General features: G+C 31.4%; 1 protein-coding gene across 5 annotated transcripts in view; it reads left to right on the forward strand.

Moving 5' to 3' along the window:
* Kank (KN motif and ankyrin repeat domain-containing protein 2 kank) overlaps positions 1-25,267 on the forward strand; it is a 39,540-nt gene that overhangs the window by 10,488 nt on the left and 3,785 nt on the right. Inside the window, exons 1-8 of one of the 5 annotated variants that reach the window (XM_029309887.2) lie at positions 14-210; positions 9,487-9,566; positions 10,712-10,911; positions 11,449-11,689; positions 20,709-20,815; positions 21,066-21,146; positions 21,750-21,983; positions 23,328-24,562. In XM_029309887.2, the coding sequence (XP_029165720.1) occupies positions 9,521-9,566; positions 10,712-10,911; positions 11,449-11,689; positions 20,709-20,815; positions 21,066-21,146; positions 21,750-21,983; positions 23,328-24,562 (2,144 nt within the window). In that variant the 5' untranslated portion in view covers positions 14-210; positions 9,487-9,520. Of the gene's footprint in view, positions 1-13; positions 211-7,471; positions 7,686-9,486; positions 9,567-10,711; positions 10,912-11,448; positions 11,690-17,379; positions 17,627-18,172; positions 18,503-19,125; positions 19,252-20,708; positions 20,816-21,065; positions 21,147-21,749; positions 21,984-23,327; positions 24,563-25,267 lie in introns of those variants that run through there. The other 4 variants (XM_029309886.2, XM_029309885.2, XM_029309890.2 and 1 more) reach the window with 4 other exon arrangements.

Below are 25,267 nucleotides of genomic sequence, written 5' to 3' on the forward strand. Positions count from 1 at the left end.
AGTGGACGCATCGAACGAAGAGGAAGAGAAAGAGAGAGATTCTCTCTGCGCTCCGCTTCTTCCTGACTGTGAAGTTGGGTTCCGCCGTCAGATGGCGACACCAGTGCTGATAGTCTTGTGGTCAGAGGTACAAATTAAACTTGCAAAGACGTATGACAAATGGCAGATAATAGAGGATTGATAGAGACGTGTGAAGCTAATGGAGCACAGGTATTTCTTGTAAAAATGCTATTTCTTTGTGCGCACTTTCTGCTAAAGATTTAAATATTGAATCTTTACGCATTTTTGTATAGTTAAGTAATATTTTTATGCACACATTGCGATAATAATTGTTGCAAAGTATGCGGCGCAATTTTTAAGAGTCTATTGTCGAAGTGATATGACTTTGCTTCGGCGCGGTTAGGTTAGATTGAACGAAATGAGAGAATATAATATGTATGAAAATGTTATTATTTATTAGAATCTATAGATAATGAAGCTTGATTTTAAATCATTGCATTCGACTCGTATTTTTTAGTACTACATATTGAACTTGATCCTTATATTACAACGCGCGAATATATATCAATTGCGCATAGTTTGTGCAAATTGATTCTTCGATACGGCTAGCAGCGATAATATTGTTTAATCTACGCTAATTACACATCTGTTAAAAATCTGCTATTGTAAAACAGTGGCGCGATAAAACGATTTTACGAGCAGTTTCGCGCTTACTTAAAAATACTCAGGTACATTAATCATTATTCTGTTAATAATGGCTTTAATTTTACGGTGTAATTAAATAATTAAACGGTTTAGTTGTTGCTCCAGAAATTATGATATTTCTTGAATTTTTAATAAAATATATATGAAATTGTGAAATATATATATATATATATCTCTTCACATAATATATTTATAATTACTCAATATATATTATATTTTAAATTATCGATTTAAAGATATATAAATACATATATATTTATTAAATTATAGTACAATAAAAATTAACACGAAAAACCATTTTCTTTCGTATTTAATAATTTTTTTATTTTTATTAAAAACGTTTTAAATACATTTTCTGGCTTTCTTAATTTTTCATGACATAAAATAAAATTCAATTCACTTATTGTTAAATGTTACTAATATATATAATCAATATTTTATACAAAATATCACTAAGTCATTTTATTTTGTAAAAGATTTGTGACCTTTTGCTACCTTTACGGTATTCACTTCATTCGCAATATAATATGAACGACAATAATCATAAATCAAACACGACGAGTAAAGATAGGTGTGTGATTGTCCTTCGACTCTCAGTATCTTTAGATCTATTAGTAATTTTTATATCTAGTCATACTTAGACTATAGCTGACATTGCCGACCATCTTGTCTTTCCCTGTAAGAAAGATCGAACTCTTTTAAATGTGAAATTTCTTTAATTAAATATATGTTGATCTATAATTATAAAATACAAAATTTCTAACGAAAGAAAATAATATAGCATGAATATGAAAAAGAATTAAAACTTAGTGAAGCATTTGCTTTAATATATTTAATTATTCTTGTTTTTTTAGAGAGTTATAATATTATGTGAAGATATTTTAACAATTTTATATAATATATATTTAATGTAAAAAATTGAAGAAATACGATAATGATTTCTTTCAGCATTTTTGCCGAATCAATAGACGAAAAAAATTCGATAACACATTTAAAAAATATATATATATATATAGTTTAAATTGATTAAATATTATCCACATTTATTTTTCAATAAATATGCATACGATCTTATGTCAGAATCGAATCTGTTGCATAATATCGATTGGAAAAAGCACGAATACAGAGAGATAAGTATGTGTCTCGTAGGTGTTTCGAACGTTTCGATCTAATTCCGACAGCGATAGCCAATCTACACACATTCGACACTTTAATCTATTTATATATGTCCCATTGTCGAAGGCGGATGCGAAATAGAAATCAATTTTACGCTCAACTAAACCACGTGTCGAGATATGCAAACTTTATATCGGGAAATCTTTAAAGTGAACGTATACGTGTCTCTCGTTCATTTATTATTCGACGATAAATGCGATACTTATACGAAAACAAAATGCTTTTATATCTGTGATTTTAAACCTCGATCAATGATAATCGAGTTTGATGGCACGCTAAGATTATGTATAAAAACATTGGAGAGAATGTTTATTCATTTCCGGGATTTATGAAGTATATTTGATAGATTTTTTTACCAAGAATTTAATTTAAAATGTAGAATTATTTTTTTTTTTAATTCAGAATTTAATTTTTTTACTAGAACAGACACCACATCAAATGCTGAAAAATCTTGTGCTATATATGTTAATTATTTTTTTCGTGTCTTGTTATTTTTTTATATACACAATTGTATCAGGTTTATTAGAATACTTATAAAAATTGATTGCATTAATTTTTAAATATTGTATTTTTTACATTAATTTTTAAATATATTTTAAATATAAAAGCTTCTTTGAGCTTTCAAAATATTCGCGTCTGATTCCGCGCGGATTTTCATGTGATCTCGCTGCCGTCGTCGCAGAATTGTTACTTCCTGTTGTTACACCGCGAAAGAGAGCCACGAAAAAGAAACCGCATCTTCGCAGAGGAGATGACAAAAATACGTTATGACTTTGGTCGTCATCCGGTGCGGCGATATTTTTGGTGTGCGCACACGTTCATTGAGAAAAGTCTTAATGGGCGAGTGTAAGGTCAAGCTGTGTGTGTGGGCGCGTATATATGTGTATGTGTATATGTATATGTTTACGACATAAATTCACGTGTGATCTTTCGCGTCTGTACTTTGCCTCTTTAGCGACAGACATGATGCAAACTGAATCTTGATCTTTATCGATAATTATTTCCATTCATTAAAAAACAGAATGCGAATGGTGGTTGCTCACTGATGTGTTCGATTTCCTTGGCATGGATCGCGAAAAAATCGATTCTGAATACATAATCTCTTTCCGTATCATTCAATAAATTTTCAAATACATAATCATTTTTTAAATAAATTTTGGAGACATATATGAGAAGGAAAAAGAGAAAGAAAATACATGATATATACGGATATTGTTTAATTCAAATTTATTTTGCATACTCGAACAAAATTTTTTTAATAATAAATCGAAAAGATTCTATATAATATAAAAAATATAAAAAGAGGCACAAAAAATATTTGGTACAAAATTACCTTCAAATTCCTCTATATTTATTTCGATCTTCTTTTTTCTTTCTCAGTGTAATTTTTAATTTTTGGTTTTCAAAATAATTTTTTAAATAATTAAAATAATTGTTAATTTAACAAAAAATCCATATGCATTTTTATATATCCTTTTTACTATGTAAAAATCATGATAAATGCTTGAATTACTTTGAAAGTCAATGTTTCTCATTCTTAGCATAGGTTTTTTATTTTCTATTTAAAATAGTTTTAAAATTAAAATAAAATGTTAAAGTCACTTGTCATTTAATACAAAGGCCTATACGCATTTTTACTATGTAAAAATCGTGACGAATGCGTGAATTACTTTGAATGCCGATGTGGCACGAGAATTTGTAAAAATTCGTGCGGCTGTCATTGACCGTTTCCGCGCGTTGAAAGTGACGAATGGTCGAAAACATAGAGAACACTATTTCTCAGAAAGACCGACAAGCGTGTTGTTTAAGAGGGGCGTTTGAGAAACACGCGTGATATATTGAAAGCTTTATGCGCGTGCTCTATCGGGCCCGAAAACCGCGTTAGGTGAAATAGACCCCAGCGTGAAAGCTTTGCAGCTTGTCGTTTTATATGGTACAATCTCATTCGCGGTCGGCGAAATGAGTTTTCGAGCTCGTATATAGGCGAATAATTTACAAGCTGCGGAATGACGATCCCCGAATAAAATTCTCGCGAAGAAATCTCGGCTTTTCTCATGACTTTCCACGAGATATCCGGTCCATGTGTCTATATGCTTCCGAGAGACGCGAGGATTTTTTTTTCATCTTCCGTTTTATCCCCGCTCTTTTTTAGTTTCTTAAATTCCTATTTATGTACGGAAGGGGTAGCGGAACCTCGTAATTATCTCCGAGTATCGCGGTTAATATTACGCTTTGAGAAAAAATGATCGGCAGCCGGAGAGTTGACAGGGAAAACAGGAAATTGTTATTAATATGTCTCGTGCTAACCCTTTACGGCGTTACTAATGATTGTTATGCGTTCAGCTGTATCGGGTTACATTCTCGTAATGCGAATCTATTATTCAACAGACATCAAAGATTCCCAAAATTGCACGCTCTGACAGATTCGTAAGAAATCTCGGAATTAAATATATTTTATCTGTCAGTTTTTATATAATAATATATTTTTTATATACAATTTGACAGATTCGTAAGAAATCTCGGAATTAAATATATTTTATTTTTCAGTTTTTATATAACAATATACTTTTTGTATACAATATTTTATTCCTGTTTATTCTATTTATTATATATATAAATATATGCAAATATTAAATTTACATTAGGAGAAAATAAAATTAATTGAAAGATAATTGATGATTCTGTTTGACATTTTTAATATTATTTTGAGCGATTGCAATAATACAATTATATATAATTTATTTTAATTCAATTAATATTCAAATATAATTAAATTAAAGTAGAATTAGATTAAAATATAATTATATTGTGAATCACGCAATTTATTTTCGAGATCCTAGAATTTAATAGATTATTTTCATAAATTTTTTTACTAGAAGAAGAATGTGCATTGCAGTTTGTGACATTCTTTTTTGTAAAAAAAAATTAAGGGGCTCCAAAAATAAATTCTCCCATCAACCTTTCTAAGAGATTTAATTATGGAATCTATGTCAAGATTGTCTATGAAAATCAGAAGAGAAATTAAGCATGTTATGCAAATTAGATGCAAACGATTGAATTCGTTTCGGTAACTTTGAGACGATAATTTACAATACAATCCCGAGTGCATAATAATAAATAATAAATAAAATAAATAATTATAGGAGATGAAGGATGAATTGCAAGAGATACTTCTCGAGTATATCTCGCTCTTGCACGATTTCCTTATTGTTTACGAGTCATTGTGTCCATAATCGTGGGTCACCGAGGTCGCAAAGAGACACGCAACAAGAAACAATGCGACACGTCCGTGAGTCTCTTATCTGATTGGAGAGAAAAATGTGTTTCGTCACTGTACAAGCAAACTTTTTCCCTTTGTCGGCAAGATTTTCCCGCAGCGAAATTGTTTCGTTTTATTGCACGCTATCTCGTATGCATGTCTTTAAATACACGCCATTAATGGAATAAACCGCGTTTCACTTCGCGAATGATTGTTCATTTCGATCGCTTTTGGCAGATACAGCCAAGCGAATGAAAAGAAACGTGTATAATGGTGCCGAGGCACTTTCGAGCGTTTCTTTTCGGTCTGCGTAGGTGACAAATGCCGATGAGGATTTTTATGGCGCCGCTTTACTATACATATACATAGAAGCGAGTTTGCTTTCGCTGAAAAGTGAGGGACGCTTCTTATGGCGATGAGATCTCTGCCTGAATAAATCACCTTACTATGTTACATAATTTTATTGAAAACGAAAATAACATTTAATTTATACATTTATTTTCTTTTTAATTAACATTAAAAACGCAATTTTTTTGGACGAATTTTTCGAAAATTTTCAATATTTAATATCATATTTTCTTCAATATATATTATTTTGAGTGAGACAATAATATAATTATATATAATTGATTTTAATTTAATTAATATTCAAATATAATTAAATTAAAATAGAATTAGATTAAAATATCATTATTTTTATGAATCATGCAATTTATTTCCAAAATCCTAGAATTTAATAGGTCTTGACATATAGATTCCATAATTAAATCTCTTAGAAAGGTTGATGGGAGAATTTATTTTTGGAGCCCCTTAATTTTTTTTACAAAAAAGAATGTCACAAACTACAATGCTTCTTCTGGTAAAAAATCTATGAAAATGATCTATTAAATTCTAGGATCTCGAAAATAAATTGCGTGATTCACAATATAATTATATTTTAATCTAATTCTACTTTAATTTAATTATATTTGAATATTAATTGAATTAAAATAAATTATATATATAATTATATTATTGTATCGCTCAAAATAATATTAAAAATGTCAAACAGAATCATCAATTATCTTCCAATTAATTTTATTTTCATATTTTTTTTATCAAAAGAAGATAATGTGCACTGTACTTTGTGACATTCTTTTTTTTGTAAAAATGTAAAAAGTGTTTATTTAATTTTATGTTATCTATATAACTTTTAATTATGGGTCTTTTTTGAAAAATCGGGGGTCCTATTTTAGGATCTCGAGCTCATCGGCTTATAGTATTTTTTCTTTGGTCTTATTTACATATTCTCTAGAATAATTAAAAAAAAGAGAGAATATAATATACTATATAATATAAGAGAGAAAATCGAAGTTACATCGTTCATTCATAAAAGGTTAATGAGAGGTTATATAAACTATAATTATTATAATTGAAATTCTTTTTTGATCAAGAACTCATGATATGTACCTATACATGTTTTATTACAATATCCGCTTCTTATAACGTTAAATAATAAAAATGGTAAAGTTGAAAGCTCTTTATCTAGCGCACACACATGTTTTCACGTTCCTACATGATTATATGTAACCGAGACACCTGTGTAAAAGCATCGAGTACCTTATTACCACATTTATGCGTATATTAAAAGGCGATGACGATAATTTTCTGAAAATTAATAGATAATCGAGGAAAGGAAAAGTGGTCGCGCAAGGGCAATTAGCCTTGCAAGGACGCGCAATCATTATTCACTGCCGTGTTTTCATCGCTACCTCCATTTAATCACTCGCTTTATACATAACGTTCTGAAAAATACAACGAAACGTGTAATAAAGTGGACATATAAAAATATCTATTAATTTGCAATTATAACGGGAGAATTTTTTTTCTCTAAATTGTATAAAATTCTTCCATTTATTTTTTTGTTGCTTTATACATAACGTTCTGAAAAATCGTATGAAACGTGTAATAAAGTCGACCTAAAAATATCTATAAATGTGTAATTTTTTTTTCTAGAAATTGTACAAAATTCTACCATTTATTTTTTGTTGCTTTGTACATAATAGATATTTATCAAAATATCTGTTAATGTAATTATAACGAACTTTTTTTTTCTAAAAATTGTATAAAATTTCTTCATTTATTTTTCACTTAGAAAAAATAATTTTTAACAAACACCCTATATAGAATATCGAACGAATAAATCAATCTCCATCGAAAGGCGTCGCGCGCGTTATCACCAATTTTTTAAATAATATACGCGCTTATAGGAACGCTTATAATTCGTTATCTCAGGCGGGCTTATCAACAATGACAGAAATACAGTATATCGATCCAGTTTAGCACTGTCGCACGAACGTGACGTATATATCGCGTTCGCGTATTTCGCATACATTGAATTTTACGTTCTCTTTCTGCGAGTGCAAAATTTCACGCGACTCACACCGACTTACATCATTGCGTTCGTCGTTTTTTTTTCTGAAATTAGGCCACGAGCTCCCCAAGACTTTACTTTCCATTCAGCGATGAGATCGTCGACGGGTCTCTCAATACAGCATAAATATACGTGAGTCGCCTTTAAGTGATCCCTTCGAGGTGCTTTTCTGTCGTCGAAGAAAAACGTGCTCTCTCGACTTGACCTCGACTCGAGAAATCACCTCTCTCTCGCTGGAAAACTCATTAATTCTTTCCTTCCCTTCGGTCTACTGCGAAGATACTTGATTGATAAACAATCTACCCACGTGACTTTCTCGATAAAGATTTCCACGAAATTATACTTATCAATAAGCAATCATGTTTGTTATATTTCATAATATGCGTAATAAAAATTATTTTAGACATAGGAAATTCGATATCGAATAGTATATTATAATTTGAATTAAATGTGAATTTTATTTATTTTTTATATATTATGTTTGATAATAATAAAAATAAATAATAATAAAACATAAATAATAAATGATAATAAAAAGTATTTCATTTATTGGGATAATATTATCATTTGACGAAAAGTGTTGAACGAAAATTCTAAAATTGTATTGTTTTATCTTTTAATTCTGTATTATCTTTTCATTTTATCGATAAATAATAATATATCATATATTCTTTGTGTTACTCTGAAAATATATAAAAGGAGCTTTCAATCATAAAATGTCAAGATGTATTAAATTTGATGAATGTGAAACACGTCATTTAGCCAATTTCGGAACGAATGAGGAAAGAAACGTCAGTTTTTAATTATATTCAAGTGTCCATAAAGCCTTGCGGAATTTCAAGGGGTAACGTAACCGCATTGAAAAAATTGTATTCTCATTTTAAGTATATGTTACTTATTTTTAGAATACCCCGGTCTAAAATACAGACGTTGAAAGGATCCTCTTACCTTAAAAGAGAAATTTTCTCGCTCAAGTCTTCTATTTCGAGACACTTATTAACTGCATTCATTCTTCTGATAAGCTAAATAAAACCATTCACTGACCAACATTGCATTAAATTGCAACACTATAGCCGCAGCAATAAGACTATATAACGCTAACCAAATGAATAGAATAAAAATATATATTTGAATATTATATATACAATATTTTATATATAATTAAATATTAATTCTATATTTATAAGGTATTCTCTTATAGATATTAAAAATATTATGTAGATTATTTCAATTTTAGGGGATATTCTGAAGAGAAAATATTTATTAAGAATTTTTTATAGCAAAACAGTCTTCCACTTTAAAAATACAATTTTTTACGCAAGAAAAGAGACAGCCGTGTTTCTAAAAAAATTACAGCTCCGGTGGCGTTTCGCCGAAAATGTTCGTAAAAATATCCCCGAGTTTTCTGACTCTCACACACCTTCCGAACAATTAAAAGCGAGACAAGACCGACAAGAAACTGCGGGAGGACGCGTTGCTGTCGTCAGACCAGAAATCCGGGATACGAAATTAGCTCGCGAACACGCTGCGAAATGAAAATCAAGTTTAAAGAGCGTTTATTTTTCGGCTGTTTTTTATATAAAAGTTTGCATTCTCATTCATGGAATAATTTAATTGATTCGAAGATTTGCGAGAAAACTTTTTGCATACAATTGAAGAAATGCAGACATATGACGGTTGATTAAATCAGAACGATTCTCACGAGACGGAATGTTAATAAAATTATGCAATTATTTCGAGAAATCAGACGATTGTGGCAATGGTTGCGTAATAATTATAATTAAGACGTGCAACCGATTGTTTTCGACTTTCCCTCGAAAAATTTATCGCCTTCATTTTGCCTCTTTCGCGCGCATTTTTACAGACGTGCAAATTTCTACGCGCATGCTGTAACATTTACACGACTAATTCACGGTTTTATTTGCAATTTCAGGATTATGGAAACACGGATCTAATCAGACGGAATTATGGCGTTGACTGTCGTTCCCTCGACCCGCGTTTTTAATGGAAACGGTGAGTCATTTTTAATAAAAGTGTATGTATCTGTATAATAGGAAATCGTTGATTGCCAGGAATCCAGGAATGCAGAAAATTTATTGATATAATTTTCTAGCGAAACCCACGCGATATTATTAAAATAAAATAAAGCATGGAAAAATTAAAAATCAAAAGAATTTTATTATGAATAAGATTAAATATAATAAAATAATTATTTTATAAAATTAAATATAATATATTATTATATATTAATTATATATATATAATAAATTATAATAAAAAATTTAAATCTGTATTATTATGCTATATTATACTGCTGTTTTTTATTTTATATACATTACTTTTAATTATTTTATTTTAGTAGTCTGTAACTGCACGCGCAAATGAGACACTTGACACATAAGTAGAACGTAATTCAGGCATCGACTGCGATGCGTCGAGGCGAAGTTCATTAAGTCAGTCTCACATATATATCGCAATACAAGCGGATAATTTAATTCGCAAATGAAATCTCCGTACTTATCAGGTTGACGAACTTTGCCAGATTATTATTACCGTGTCTCTCTGGATAGTCGCCAATGGTTACAATATATTTCGGTTTACGTTGCACCGCGGACGTCAACCTCGAACAAACGTACGTTCGACTAGAAACAATACTCGATTGATTGGCTTCTAACAATAGAGCTCACACGCCGAACATTTCTTTCTTGATTCACGATCAAAACACGCGGACAGAATCATATAATTAATTAATTTAATCATTGTTTGCAATGCAGGATTCTGAATAATATATTAGTACTCGTTCGCTAATTTGATATATATCTTCTGGAAAAAACTGATTATTAAAATAAAATAAAATGTAAACACTCAATATGATACGTTTTCAGCATGCATAATAAATCAATTGTGATAAATAATTAAGATAAAATTTTAATAAATTTGTAATTAAGAATTCACATATATAATTTATTTTAATTAATTTCAAGGAAGTATGATGTTTTTGAATAAACAGAACTTACGTAGAAATTATATATTTTTTTCTGTGAGAAAATACAACCTTGATTAGTTTTCTCAACGCAATATTTTCTCATCTTATCTTAGATAAATATTTATAACGCATATTTATAAAGTTTTATAAAGTATTATATTTGTCTTTACAGTGGGAACGCAGGCGTACGTTTCCGGTTCGACGGGCTCGAAGTGCCTTTGCTGCCCTTATGGATATCATATTGATCTAGATTTTGTACGCTATTGTGAAGCTGTCGCGGCCGGAAGCACCAGTGATAGACTTAGCACGGAAAGACGCAAGAAACGAGAACGTCGTAGACAATGTCAGTCAATGGAGGTTCTTCTGGGCCTGGTAATTAATTTTATAATTATAAAAATATTTAATATAATAGGATTATTAATATAATAATATTATAAAAAAATATTTAATGCAGTAATATATTGGGAATATTATATAAATATTTTTTATGCAAAGTAACATGGAGTACTTTAACAAATATTAATGTAGGAATAGCACAAAATTTACTTAAAATAATCTAGTATTTATTTGAATATGATTAAGTGTGAATAGATCAATTTTATACTTAGATATAAATATAGATTTATTATTTAGATTTTTTATGTATAGCTCGATGGTAGGAAAAAATACCGTAATCTTAACATTGTATCGACTTATTTCACACAGCTTGCGCCTGATTTCTGCACTTGGTTACCGTTAGAATTTACTGACTTTAATGATGATTGTGCTCGTCGCGCACAAAGCGAGCCGAAACCGTGAAGATTCGAGATAAATCATTCGATAAAGCGCGGAAAAATCGACGTAATTCATACATGAACGTAGCAAACAAATCTATTTCCATTAGTTTATTTCCTTTATTTTTGATTTCAGGTGAGTCCAGCGCTGGCGGGGATAGAGGCCGAATTGTCAAAAATACCGCGAGAATGCACGACTGCGAACGGCGTTGCTGCTTTAATCAAACCGAATTACACCAACCCACTGAGGCAACAAAAAGATTCGCGTCCCGTCCCGGTTATGGACCTCAGCGACGTCGTGGGCGACTTCGAGGCGACCCTCAAACGATCCTCTAGGTCATCGAAGGTCTCCGAGCATCGATTTCCCGTGGAGATTGGTAAGATATCCCTTTAATAACTCGGTTAAAGCGAAAAACACCGTGTTTTTATATTATTTAAATTGCGCAGGATGTGCGATAATAATCGCCCTATCTCTCGTGCAGATAATAGGGGTTAAACCGAGTAGAAAAATCTTGCGCCTTCTTGCGATCTTCCTCCACACGAAAGATGGGGAGATTATATTATCCTATTATCTATAGAAATAATAATATTTAAATATTTTATAATTATATTTTTAATTACGGATCAGCATATCGCATCAGAAAATTTTCAACTGATTGTGATGTACTATTTTTTCAAGATTTTACGATCTGTGTCGAGCATTATTGTTTGGTCTTTTTCAAGATCACTGACTTTGTCGAGAAACAAAAAAATGTACCCAATCTCTCTGAATGAACGGTTAAAAGTCGAGCTTCAGCGGGTCGAAAAATCGGAGTATTATTTAAAAGGGACGAAAAAAAGCTTCTCTTTTGCGAAAAACACTGAATCGTGCGACGAATTAAGCAGTAGAAGAAAATCGGGGTAAAATAAAAGAGATCCGACACACAATTTCACGCACATTGGATTTCCGCGCGCTGAATCCGCTCACAGCCATCTTGGGATTCTTCATGGCCCAATGACCTGCTACAAGTAAGCAAAGCGAAGAGGGTAACGGCCTTTTCCGTCTTCAAAGCAGCCGCCTTCGGAGTCGCGATATACCTAAACCGGAACACATTAATTATTTCATTATACGATATCGCCTTGTTATGGACCCACTTGTATAACTTGGTGAAGTTCTCGTCCGCTAATCACTGAAAAAATCGAAATTATTATTGTTCGAAATTATTATTATAGGGAAACGAGTCTCGCATTTTTTAAATCGACTCTCTATTAGAAATTAATTATACTGAGCGCCTTCCACAGGTGATAATTGAACAACACTTTGTCGATCGAAAGTGCGCATCTCGCGCCTATAATTAGTAGAAAAGAAGCAAGGTTAACGAACGAACGGTTCGCTTCACTTATGATCTCTCTCTCGCGTTATAGCTTTAGCAATTTCAAGCGATCGTATTTATATCATTCAATATTTTTCTTCGAATTACACATAACATCATTTTATAAAAATCGTGGAAAATACAGCTTCTCCGATAACGAGGGGATGCGAACTGGAACATGCAATTTTCCTCTTTTTATTTTTTGCTTATAAATAACGCACTCACAATTAATAATTTCTATCATCGGTAGACGATGAAGAACACTCATCGGAAATATTATATTATAAATTTATAACTTTTTGTTTGTCTTTAATTAAGAAGAAATTGCGCTCGAGTATTTTATTTAGCAAACTCTTTTAATTTTTATCGGAGATGTTTGTTTAAAATTACTCCTGTTATAATTAAATGCCTTAAAAAGTAGTTTATCTACCTCAGAAAATAAATTCCGTAACAGTTCGTGCAACGATTCCTAAGGTTTGCATTTATGTAACATTTTTTAATGCGAGAAAAATAAGGTAGAAATCTGAAACAGATGCTGCTTACATAATTAACATTAATATTTATTTTATTACAACAGAATTTAATTCCATTTTCATCAGACATTTAAAATGATTTAAAACAAATATTTTAAATACATATTAAAACAGCATAAATGTATCGTATTAGAAATGCAACGAGAGAGATATATTTTTTTTATTTTTAATGATTAAAAAAATAAGCCATTATAAAATATTAAAATATTTTATTAAATAAAAATGAAATGTTTAATTTCGTCACACTCTCACTTACTAATCTTCTAAGAGCGACGATCAATTCGCACGTACATTTCACTCTTTCACCGATTAACGAAACTGTTACCCAGGTCAATTGTGTCTCACAAGGCGACATTTCTCACGGTTTCGAGAGAGTTCCTCATCGCGAAAGGAAGAGCTCTCCTCTCATGTGTCGACGAAACGAGAACTCATTCTTACTCTCGTTTCTTGATTTATCTCGTGCGACCCGGCACTATTAACAACGGAAATGTGTCGCAAAGCGGAAATGATTCGTATCTTCTTCTGCTAATCAACTCTTAATTAGCGTGACATGTGGAAAAGTGTTTAAAGAGAGTGAATAAATTGCATCGCTTAATTTTTTTTCTAGTATTTTTTCAACTGTCAGGCTGATTTAATAATTTTTTTTAACTTTAACTGTAATATTATATATATGTTCTCGAAAATTGGTTTTGAATATTTTAAATATCGCTCTGGTATTTACAAACTTGCAAATGATAATCTTACGTTAATGTTACGTTGATGCACGTTTCACTTTTCTGAAAGTGAATTGTTAGGATTTTTTAATGATGTGATTACAATGATAACAGTTTCACTTTTATTGATGTTTTCCTTATTATTATATCATTTCTTCCTCTATAATATCTATTATAAATTTAAAAATATATATTTATATTTATACAAAAGGAAAAATTTCATAGTTAAAAAATTTATTATGTATATTTATACTTATAATAATATATAAACGAAAATATATAAACCAAAATTATAGTGATAAATATTTCAGAAAATACAAAAAAATGTATATCGATTAAAAAAAATTATATAAAAAAATAACAAATAATGCATTATAAAGTAAAAAACAAGAGAAGGAGAACAAGATATATCATTAAATTTAGAAGATATTAATATGTGCAAAATATTATAAATTAACGAATTATACGCATTTTCTACCTCATAAATTAACAAAAGAGAACGAAAAATATATGATCGCAGTTAATTTTTTGTCTAAAATGAAAACTATTTCGTCGACATTTGCTCATCAACAAAATCGCTCTACGTGAAAATAGAGGCAATGTACTTACACATTTCTTTTAATTGCACGTCGCGTCGTTTCTTATGGCTTTTTACGTGCTATTAAATCGCGGTTCAAAGATAACCAGCCGTCGTTTCTCCTCGTGCGGACACGCAAAGAGGAATATTAGTGTACGCACGTGTGTATATGTATGTGCGGAGACTTTTGCGCGCTGCGGAACGCGACGGGGAAGTCGCCGGTGCATGGCTGGAACCACCTGCTTCCGGTCGTTGTCCCTGCAACCGACGGCGGCGGTTGTACTTAACCCGTGAAATAAACGCGATGCAACCGCGCTACCCTGCGATTACGCTGCCGTTACATAGTTACGCGACACCCTCCAGTTGCGACTTCGTCATCGGTGATACACGTAACTCTGCGTTCATCAATGATGCAAATGGAAAAAAAATATTTCTTCCTTTTCACAGCTTCATGATAATGACATTTCGAAAAGCAAGCGATAATAAAAAAGGAAGATATTTTATTTCAAAACATTTTTCTTTTTTATTATAATTTATATATTAATTAAATAATATATTATATTTGATATTTAATATTATATATATATTAAATATTATATTTAATAATATATATTAAAATATAGTATAATATAATATAATAATAAAAATATTAACAATTGGTTTTATTTGAAAATATTTTAGTATAGAAGGATGTTTATATATACACTAACAAAATTATTAAATAAATAAATATTTATCTGTTTTATAAAGGCTTTTCTTATATCAAATAAATATTTTTTACATTAAATCAATATTATTAGTTTCAAATAAATGATTTATTAGGCAGTATTGAAATAAATATTTATTCGAATTCAAAAAATCTTCTTTCAGTTTTTATACATAAATTGTCATATTTCTCTATATACGTACAGGATCCATTTTTATTATTGGTCGTTAAATATTAAAAATGTTAGCATAAAGTAACTGTCCAACTGTTTTAAAGCAAGACAGGATTTCCATGTTATATTAAAGCAACATAATTTCCATAATGTGCGAACTTCCAGAGTAATTTCCGCCATCGCATTTGATTAAGAAATATCAAGTAGCACACGTGTATTTGTTTGTGTTTGTATGTTACGGTAATAATACCCTACCCTACCTTTGTAAGTGTTGGCGAATGTCGTAAATAGAGACGAGGTGCCGAAATCTTTTATTTTTCTACTATCAAAATAACCCCATTCGAGTTTCATTTAAAATTAAAATCTGTAATTCTGCACAAAATATCGTATGAAATAGTGAGTCTAGGTCGATTTAATGGCATAGCGTGACTTCACCATCGCGGTTCTTAGCCATTTCGGTGCAACCTTGCCCAGTAAGGTGGTCACATATGGTTGTCCGCACCTGTCGAGCTAAAACACGCGCTCAACTATTTTCACGCACATCGGGAACGAACGAAAATAAGACCGCAAAACCGTTTGAAATAGCGACATAAATTCGACGACAGCGCGATCGCGAAAAAAGCGTGTCACGCGATATAAATAAATATTTTTTCTCGCCGATATTACAAGTCGTGAATTGTGAATAATTATCGTGTATCATATGTTTAGGATTGAATTGAGATGCGTATAAGTGTGCGTGTACTTATATATGTCATGATAATTACGATAAATAGCCTAATTAATTATCGGTGAGTGGCGATTTATACTCGATTATTTACACGATTATATAACCACTCTTTAATCAAAGAAGTTGCGCATACTTAATTAAAATTGCATACGTCAGTCGATCTATATTTAAAGAATATTAGTCATTATTTATGATCGCATAAGAGATCATATTAATTTAAATAATGCTATATAACATGCATAAATGTCAAAACTTTAAAAATATGAAAGTGTTCGCTTAATATTTGTATACTTTTATAATTAGTATATCTTAAATAAATTAAAGAAACACTACAGAGCACAAATTATTTTTTAACAGTTGGTTAAATATCTGTTGTTGCATAATCGCGAGGAAGATGAAATATTAATCAATAATGCATACGATTGTATGCAAAAGATATACAGATATGATGAGAATCTTTCAGATAGGTATAGTCATTAATTTTCCGTGCATCATTAACTATTACTGTACTTGTTTCCTCTCTGCCGAAACTTTCTTTTAAGCGCAACAAACGTAATTAATTTTCGTTCTCGAGAAATAATACGAAAGCGCAATATTTTTTTCTGTCAAAATAATTTAGCCATAAATAAAAACTCCGAAATTATACGACACAAATATCTATATAGTGTGACCAACAATATAAAATTTGCCGACATATTTCTCTATTTAATTAGAATCAATTTCACCGAAAAATCGGTAGTAATTTTTTTTTGTATTTAAAATTTAGAACATTTTTTAAAAATTGATTTTAATTTAGAAATTTAATTTCACCCAAATCTTTTGATCGTAGCTTGAAATTGCCTTTACTGAGTACACTTTTCTCTTAGAATTTTCCCTGAAAAACATAGTATTGGAAGACTTTTATAAGAGTTTTTCTTATAAATATTTAAATATTTACCACAATAAAAAATATTAATATGCACATAGTAAAACGAACATATTTTATATCTCATTGTAATAAATATTAATATTTTTTTCAGACTATAAATTTTAAGAGAAAATTCTCTCTAGTTAATTGATTACTCGAGACTGACTCTTCGAAGAGCCGTTTGATAAAGACTCATGATAATTAGCAGCCCCTGAAGCATCTTTATTCTCGGGAACGGAAGCCCGGATGCCGGTGTTTCTTTTTCCGCGATTAGCAAATCGGCGAAGCATCGAACGCGAAAAAGAAGAGGCTCCCTCCTCCACCATTCACCTTTTAACGAGAGCGGCTGAGCGTTCGTTGTGCCTCGGAATCACCGGCAGTCAACAGTCGTCGCGCGATAGTCGAGGAGCCATAAAACCGGGGCTGCCGCGAACGAACAAACGAATATGAGAATGACGTTTGTCTATTTAATCTAATTTAGTCTACGAGGCATGATGTGACTATTTTCGTCGCTCTCGAGAGTCAATTCGCCGAATTGACGATAAAGAGATGGGAAATGCGCGAGAATTATTGTACCAATTTCGCGATTGTTAAACCTTCGGTGTAATGTTGTAGCTTTTCTTGGTGGTAAGATACAGTATTTTGACGTTTTTGAAAAAATTACGGATGAAATTACGAGATATCGATGATCGCGAGGGTCGAAGTGTGAAGGCAAAAGATCGAGGGTTCTTGCGCTCAAGTGTTTTGTTTTTCAAATCATAGATCCCGCGACGCGGATGAGATCATCGATTATCGATTATAGTCGATAATTCGAAAACGCGCGCGAAACATTAACTTGCAATTCTACGCGAAGATTGTTTTTTTATTTTATTTTTCAAAGAATCGAATGTAATATTGATATCTATAAAGTGATTTAAAATTAGTACACGAAGAAATACGATAATTCACATATCGACATTGAAAAATAAATTTTAATTCTGAAAAAAATAATTGAATTGTACACTGAAAAAAAGTATTGAATTTAAATAAATATTTATTTCAATATTGCCTAATAAACCATTTATTTGATATAAGAAAATTCTTTTCAAAAGAGAATATTTATTTTTTTCAAATAAATGATTTATTAGGCAGTGTTAGAATAAATATTTATTGATTTAAGAATTTTATTTTCAGCGTAAATATATCTGCATATTGTAAAGGGATGAAAAAAACCATATTAGTTGCTAATTTAATTTCAATTTATTTGCGAAATATTATCAATCGGTGATTCAAAAATAAAAAAAGTGTAAAAAATATGGGTGTAAAATCGAACGTGCAGATGTGCGACAATGTGAAGTTAGCAAGTGACTAAAGCGTAACACTAACCAACAATTTAGTTGGACTGGAAAGGAATAAATTAATGAGCACTTTGATATAAAAATTGCTAAACTGTGAAAATGGGGGTGAAAAATTTTATTATGAAGAGGATTCCCTTCTGCAAGATGAAGGCGAAACGGAAATATCGTGAGTTTACTTTGAAAGCAGACGAAATATTATATTTTTGTGTGAAATTTTTAATTCTTACACTCATCGACAAAAAAATTTAAGCAGCCAGAAAAACAATAACAACAAAAATTATCATACATCTACATCACAAATAATAGTTGTACAAATTAATTCTTGCATATTAAAAAACTGCCTCTAAAGTGCATAATTATTGTTATTGGTAACTTCGGTTATAATTATTAGTTATATTTTTCTGGATCGCTAAAATTTTGTGTTTAAATTTTTTTCTGTATTTAAATATTTTTTTAAAATTAAATATACGACAATTTATTTATCGATCTTAAAAATTAGATGAAAAAATTAGATGAAAGATGAAAGAAAAACGTGTTCTCGACGATTGCTTCTACCAATTTTTTTTTTTTGCGTGTAAATGATGCGACTCGCTATTATTTATCATTTATTCGATTAGACGTCACAGCGATGACATAAGTAATTAACAGATACTTTATCTAAATCCAAACAAGTTATTGAGAATTCATTATCAAACGAGTGCGCGATATCCCCGCGGTCCCCCTTCGAACGACCTCGCAAGCTCTATCTCTTTCTTTCTTTTTTTTTCTTTATATGCTCATATCCGATCACGTTGTTAAGTTAACGTGTGCGCGAAGAACGCGCGATGCCTTTTTCCGTATTCGACAAGTGCATCTGTCTGAAACGTGAACGGTCGAAAAAAGGAAGTGCCAGGGACGTCGCGAAATCGAAAGAGTGTTAGTGTTCTGGAATGAACATTTTTTATCTGTCACGTGCCACGACAGAACTCGATCTGTCAAAATATTTTACATACTAGCTATATGGCAGAACAAGTTGCATCGTTCATATATCTTCTATTATTCATCTTTGTTCTTTTTTTTTTTTTTTTTACATTTGTGACTTTGACAGTTCGTCGAAATAAAAGACTCTTCGATAAAAATTTTTTTAAAAATTAGCCATAAATTATTTGTTTCGAAAATTTAATTTTTGATTAATTTTTAATTTTCAAATAAACATTAATTTATTTAAAAAATTGTTATAATATATATACCCTCTATAAACACGTGCAGTAAAGTGCTCTCTCGCTCGTAATAAAAAATTCTCTTCCTAATGAATTTATTATCGCAATCTTGTGATTGACACACGTTTGTTTCTTTGCCGCGAAACTTTCACAGTAGCGGAGATCGACTTTTTATTTCGCCTAATCCACATGTTCAGCGTGCATGGAATGTGGAATGTGGTCGAGTGTTTTAACATTAATGACAATGCATATATATGAGGTCCAGTGACCTCGTGGCCTTAATTCTAATGATAAATTTCTTTAATCAATTTAAAGTTCATCTTTTTCTCAGCGAAAAAGTATCGGAGGAGTCATCGCATTTATTGCAAACTTATCATTTTCTTAATATTTTTGCAATACTAAGTTCCAAATTAAAACTCTGTTTCTAAAATTAAAATTCTTAAAGTGTGAATTTGCTTAAGATTTATTAGAAAGATTATTTTGTTCACATTTGTTTTTTTTATATTTTTTTTCATTTATATATAGCTTCAAAACTGTATTGTCATCTTGCTAAAGAAAATTGTTTAAAATTAAGATAGCAATATGATTTGCGTGTTAAAAAATGCAACAATTGAAATGAAATATGTCATGACAATTCGTCACGATGTTTGTCGCATTTCTTCATTGTTCTATTCGAGATAACACTTTGCTGTGTAATGCAGTTGTTGCGCAAGCACTCATGAGAAAGCATCTCGAATATAGGTGAATGCAACTTGTTATTGAATATTGCATAAGAAATGCACCGCATAAGAATAAAAAAAAGTTTAATTATTCTTTCGTGCCAATTGTGTCGTAAGAAATGATACAATAAAGAAGATTATTTGCGAAACTCGTCCAAGATATAATAAAGACTATAAAAGATATTATTTATCAGCGAATTTCAAATATTTCTCGAGATAAAGGAGACACAAAAATTTTTAATTTTCGATAAGAAATCAATTTCATCAACTTCGCGCGTGACTTTTATTTTTCAAGAATATACATTTCTACTCTTTGTTAATTAGTGAATTATTGCAAATTAATTTTTTTGATTGAAGTTTAGCAAAAGGTAGAGAATCGATCGCAATTAAAGTGAATATTTTATATGCAAAATATTTGACGATTAATTAAAGACACGAATTTTTATTTCGCTAGATGGTATAAATGAAACTGCATCAGTGCAAAATGCAGCTCAATTGGCGGATTCCGATAATGCCAGTGTCGGAAGTGGCAACTCGAACCTTAGTACTGGTGCTCTTCAGGTATGAAATTTATGTTATTATAAGAAAAAAAATTTCTGCATATGCAAAAATTAAAATTTGTACAAATACAAAGTTGCGTATAACAATTTTATTTTTCATTATTTTATTAAAAATATTATTATTGCTTCTATTATGCAGTAATAATATAGCTTATATAATAATAATAAACTGCTTTTTTATGCATTTCACAGTACTTATATAGTACTGCTTCTATAGTAATAATAAACTACTTTTTTTATGCGTTTCACAGAACATCAGGGAACAAATGGCGGCATCGCTGGAAAGGATGAAGGAGCTGGAGGAACAGGTCAAGGCGATTCCCATGCTGCAGGTGAGTTCTCACTAATTTCACATATTCTCTTTCCTCCTATATACTTTCGTAACGTTCATCGCCCGACACGTAATTTGCACCCAAGCGAGCTCTTCCATTCTAGCGAAACAGCTTGAGAGCATAAGATAAGTTTTCCCTGCTTTATCGCGATCTTATTGTTCCCATTATGAAGATATATATCGTTGCAAGCTTATAATGCGATACAAAACAATGAAATTGTTTTCGTATATTTCTAACGAAATGCAATGATTCATCTAGCTTATATTTTATAATTGCACATCGCAATTTATTCTATTAGTGAAATTAGATCGACGTAAAAGATTATTGAAAAAAATATTTTTTCAATTAACATTTTATGTTCGTGCTTTATTTAATATTTTATTTTTTATTTTTTATTTGGCAAAAAAATGAGAATATAGTAATGTATCCCAAAGATTCTCTACTTCTGCAATTTATCAATAAATAATTCAACATTTCTATCATTCCGCATAATACTAAAAAGCCACACTTTCTCACACTTACTCAGTTTCGATAAAAGCTCATTACTGAGCTTATCTAGCTTTTTATGCACGCGCGCGTAATTTCTTCCCTTTTCTCTCGCAGGTGCAAGTGTCAGTGTTGAAAGAAGAGAAACGTAATCTTCTGCGACAAGTGGACGAGCTGAGCAAAACGAATTCTTGCAACAACGACATCCTGCATAGGCATCGTAGCCAATCGTTCTCGGAACAACGTGCCACCGCTCTGCGAAACTTGAAGAACACAGGAACTGTATCCACCAGGGACATGGGAACCATGTGCGGCGTCATGACGAGAGACATCGGGGTGTCGCATCAACAGGTACACAAATACACCCGCTAATCACCCTGCAAATTGCCAATTTATTTAATTATATATTTTGACTTGCCCAAAATTTTAGAAAAAAAAATTAACTTAATTTTTTCCTTCCTCTTTGGAAGAGTAACTCTTCAGGAAGAATCATAAGAATATATGTTTAAATAAAAGACTCTCTTTAATTTTCGACAAAAAAGTCATTTTCTAAATTTTTGCATTTATTTATATAGAATCATTATATGTATCTAGGCAAACTACATAAATCCAGAAGAAAATATTATTCATGTTGAATAATTTTAATAAATTGATGATTGAAGGAAATAACATAAAATGTAAAATAAAAGAATAAAGCAATTAATAATTAATCAATTGATTATAATAAATAAATAAATTAAAATAAAAATTTATTAATGAATTGAAATTTATTAACGTTTTAAAATTGTAAATAATTATTAGTCTTTTGGATTTCTATGTTGGAGAACGCATGTGCATGTAATTTCCCGTAGTTTTTCTAACAATTAGTTAGGAATCTCGGCGAATCGCACGATCATCGATTTATGTATATGTATGTATACGTCTCGAAGTAAGTTGCGGTCACTTCTCTCTAATTAGAAGTGAAAATCTAGATTTAAAGGGCGATACGCAATTTTACCGTGCATTCCTAAGTCGCCTCGCGTGTTATTTTTTCACGTCGTCGTTGTTGAGCGACTTTCGCGCGTGTACATATCTGCGTAAATATTCATATAGAGATGCTTCGAAATTGAAGAATATCAAACTGTTAATTACAATATGTTTCCCTTGCTCAGTACCATGTTGCACTTCTTTCTGAAACTTCCCAGATATATTATCGGCAATATAATCTGTTCGGTAATCGATTTATAATATTTTAGACGATTAAGTATATGTATAATATACACATATGTATAATAAGAATATATAATATCACATCATCTTACGTCTAATAATTGCACTAATATTAATTAACTTTTGGAAAAATTATGTTCAAAAATTTTTTTACTTGAGGTTAATTTTGACAGGCTAATTATTAAAAATTTTTTTTTCTTTAAATATTCATTTAATGTATTCCTATGTTAAATAAAATTATATTAATATTCCTAATTTTTTTTATTGATGGTTCATCTTTAAATAAATAATTTTATATTTATAATTATTTATAATTATTTTATTTTGTACGCAAATCTAAAATTATGATTGTCATTTCTAAAACTCTTTTTTATGAATTGATACAAATCTCAGATTTGAAGCTCGTCTTCCTTCAATCAAGAATAGAGAATCATAAAGTTCTATCAAATTAATTAATCGTGCATTTTTTATTTTTATTGCGAGCAGGTTAGAACAAGAGATGTTGGCATGATAACAAGCACGCCAATAAAACCGTCTCTACAGAAGAGCCGACTGCGAATCGAGGAAATTATGCCTGAGATGCAAGACGAAAGCACCGTGTTGAAGGACGAAACGCCGTCGAATCTAACGAATCTCTGCGATTCCCGTAATTGGAAGTCCAATCTGGCTCGCAGTCAGTTGATGCTGGAGGAGATCCTACCGGAAGTCCGGAAACAGCATCTGATGAGGGCTCCCCTTTACGTGGAATCGACACCGTTTAACGAGAACGACCGCAAAACCGCGAAGAAAACGCGCGACTTTGGCATCAACACGGAGAACAGATCCAAGGTTCTCCAATGCAGCCACTTCTTGATCGAGGACATCCCGCCGGAAGCGAGGAAAGAAACGAGGAAACGTTCTTGCGGCACCACGACAAGCTTAAATATGAAGGACGTCCTGACAAGCGAGGATACCAAACTGCTCGTGGAGAACGCTTTACGAAATTACAGAAATAACTTGGTAAAGAAGACTTTCTCCAAGAGCGTTCAATGTACCCCGGAAACACCGAAGGTCGAGAAGCGAGATCGCGCGGTCCAAGTGGCCGAATTATTTATGATGCGTTCACACGTAAGCGTGACAGCCAAACCCTCCGTGGCGGACGTCGGGGTTGAGGTCAAGCTGGATCCCTCCACCAAGAGCGTGTGCATCGGACCGGATGCGGTGGCGCAGCCCCCGGTGTCCTTGAGCTTGATGAACTCGAGGAGTCACTCGTTCAACTACGGCGACTCGAGGACGAAAAGCAAGAGAACCAGCGGTAAATCGGTGGCGGTGATGGTGGACGACCTGGTGAGGACTGTCACTCGAAGCACTGATACCTTCGGCCTCGCGCCGAAGTGCCGAGATTTCAGTACCTCGACGACGAGGAAGAAGTTCGTCGACGTGTCGGTCGGCGACTCCGTCAGGCCGCACATCTCGATCTCCTGCGCGGCTAATTATTGCGATAATTGCAAGGAGACGATTAAGAGTCTGGCGAAGCAGATCGCGAACAACGCGGAGAACAGTCTGAATCATCAGAATAGTAATATGGTGTCCAGGATTCCGAGACCGTCTCACATCTCCTTGAACACCTCCGGTGATCAAAGGAGACAGTTCAAGCGTCAGGATACGTACACGAAGATACCGGTCCCTGGGATGATGAGATACGACGCAGACAACAAGGAACAATACGACAGTAGCGATCGGTTAGTACAACTTCAGTTTATTTTATTTTTTTATTTTTTTTATTTTTTTTTTATTTCTATATCTTGAAAAAAATTAAAGATTTAAAAAATTAATATTCTTAAATATACATACATCTAAATTATTCTATAAGAAATATTGAATTAAAACCAAATGAGTAGATTAATTTAATATACCTTAGTTAGTCTATATAAGGCTTTTTTATGGGGAATATTAATAAGCTATTTGCACACGCACAAAAATCATACTTTGAGATTGTTTATACAACTTATATTAATTTTTAATTTTCAAGTAAATCAGAGATTTGTCTTGACAAGGCTTATAACTTTTGTATTAAAAAAATCAATTTTATTTAAAAAAAATAATTTTTTAGTACAATTTTTCGAAAGTGACATCATCTAAAATTAATAACATTGTCTCGTGTCCTTTTAAAATAACTTTTGTACGAAACTTTTTTTCTAAAAGGCATAAGAAAAAAGATTTATGTTTAGGATGGTGCATTAAAATATTTTACTCTGTATATCATATACATAAATTATTTTTCAAAATCTCAGTAAATTATAATAAATAATAAAATAAGATAAATTATAATTTATCTTATTTACTATTTAACCTTTTAAAAGACCCCAGGAAATTATAATAAATAATTAAATAAGGTATCACACTTCGAGATCTCCGGTTCACCCTCTTGCGCATTCGATTCACCC

This window comes from Nylanderia fulva, unplaced genomic scaffold (assembly GCF_048542155.1).
Source record: "Nylanderia fulva isolate GAGA-0341 unplaced genomic scaffold, ASM4854215v1 Scaffold12, whole genome shotgun sequence".
NCBI classification, from domain to species: Eukaryota; Metazoa; Arthropoda; class Insecta; order Hymenoptera; family Formicidae; genus Nylanderia; species Nylanderia fulva.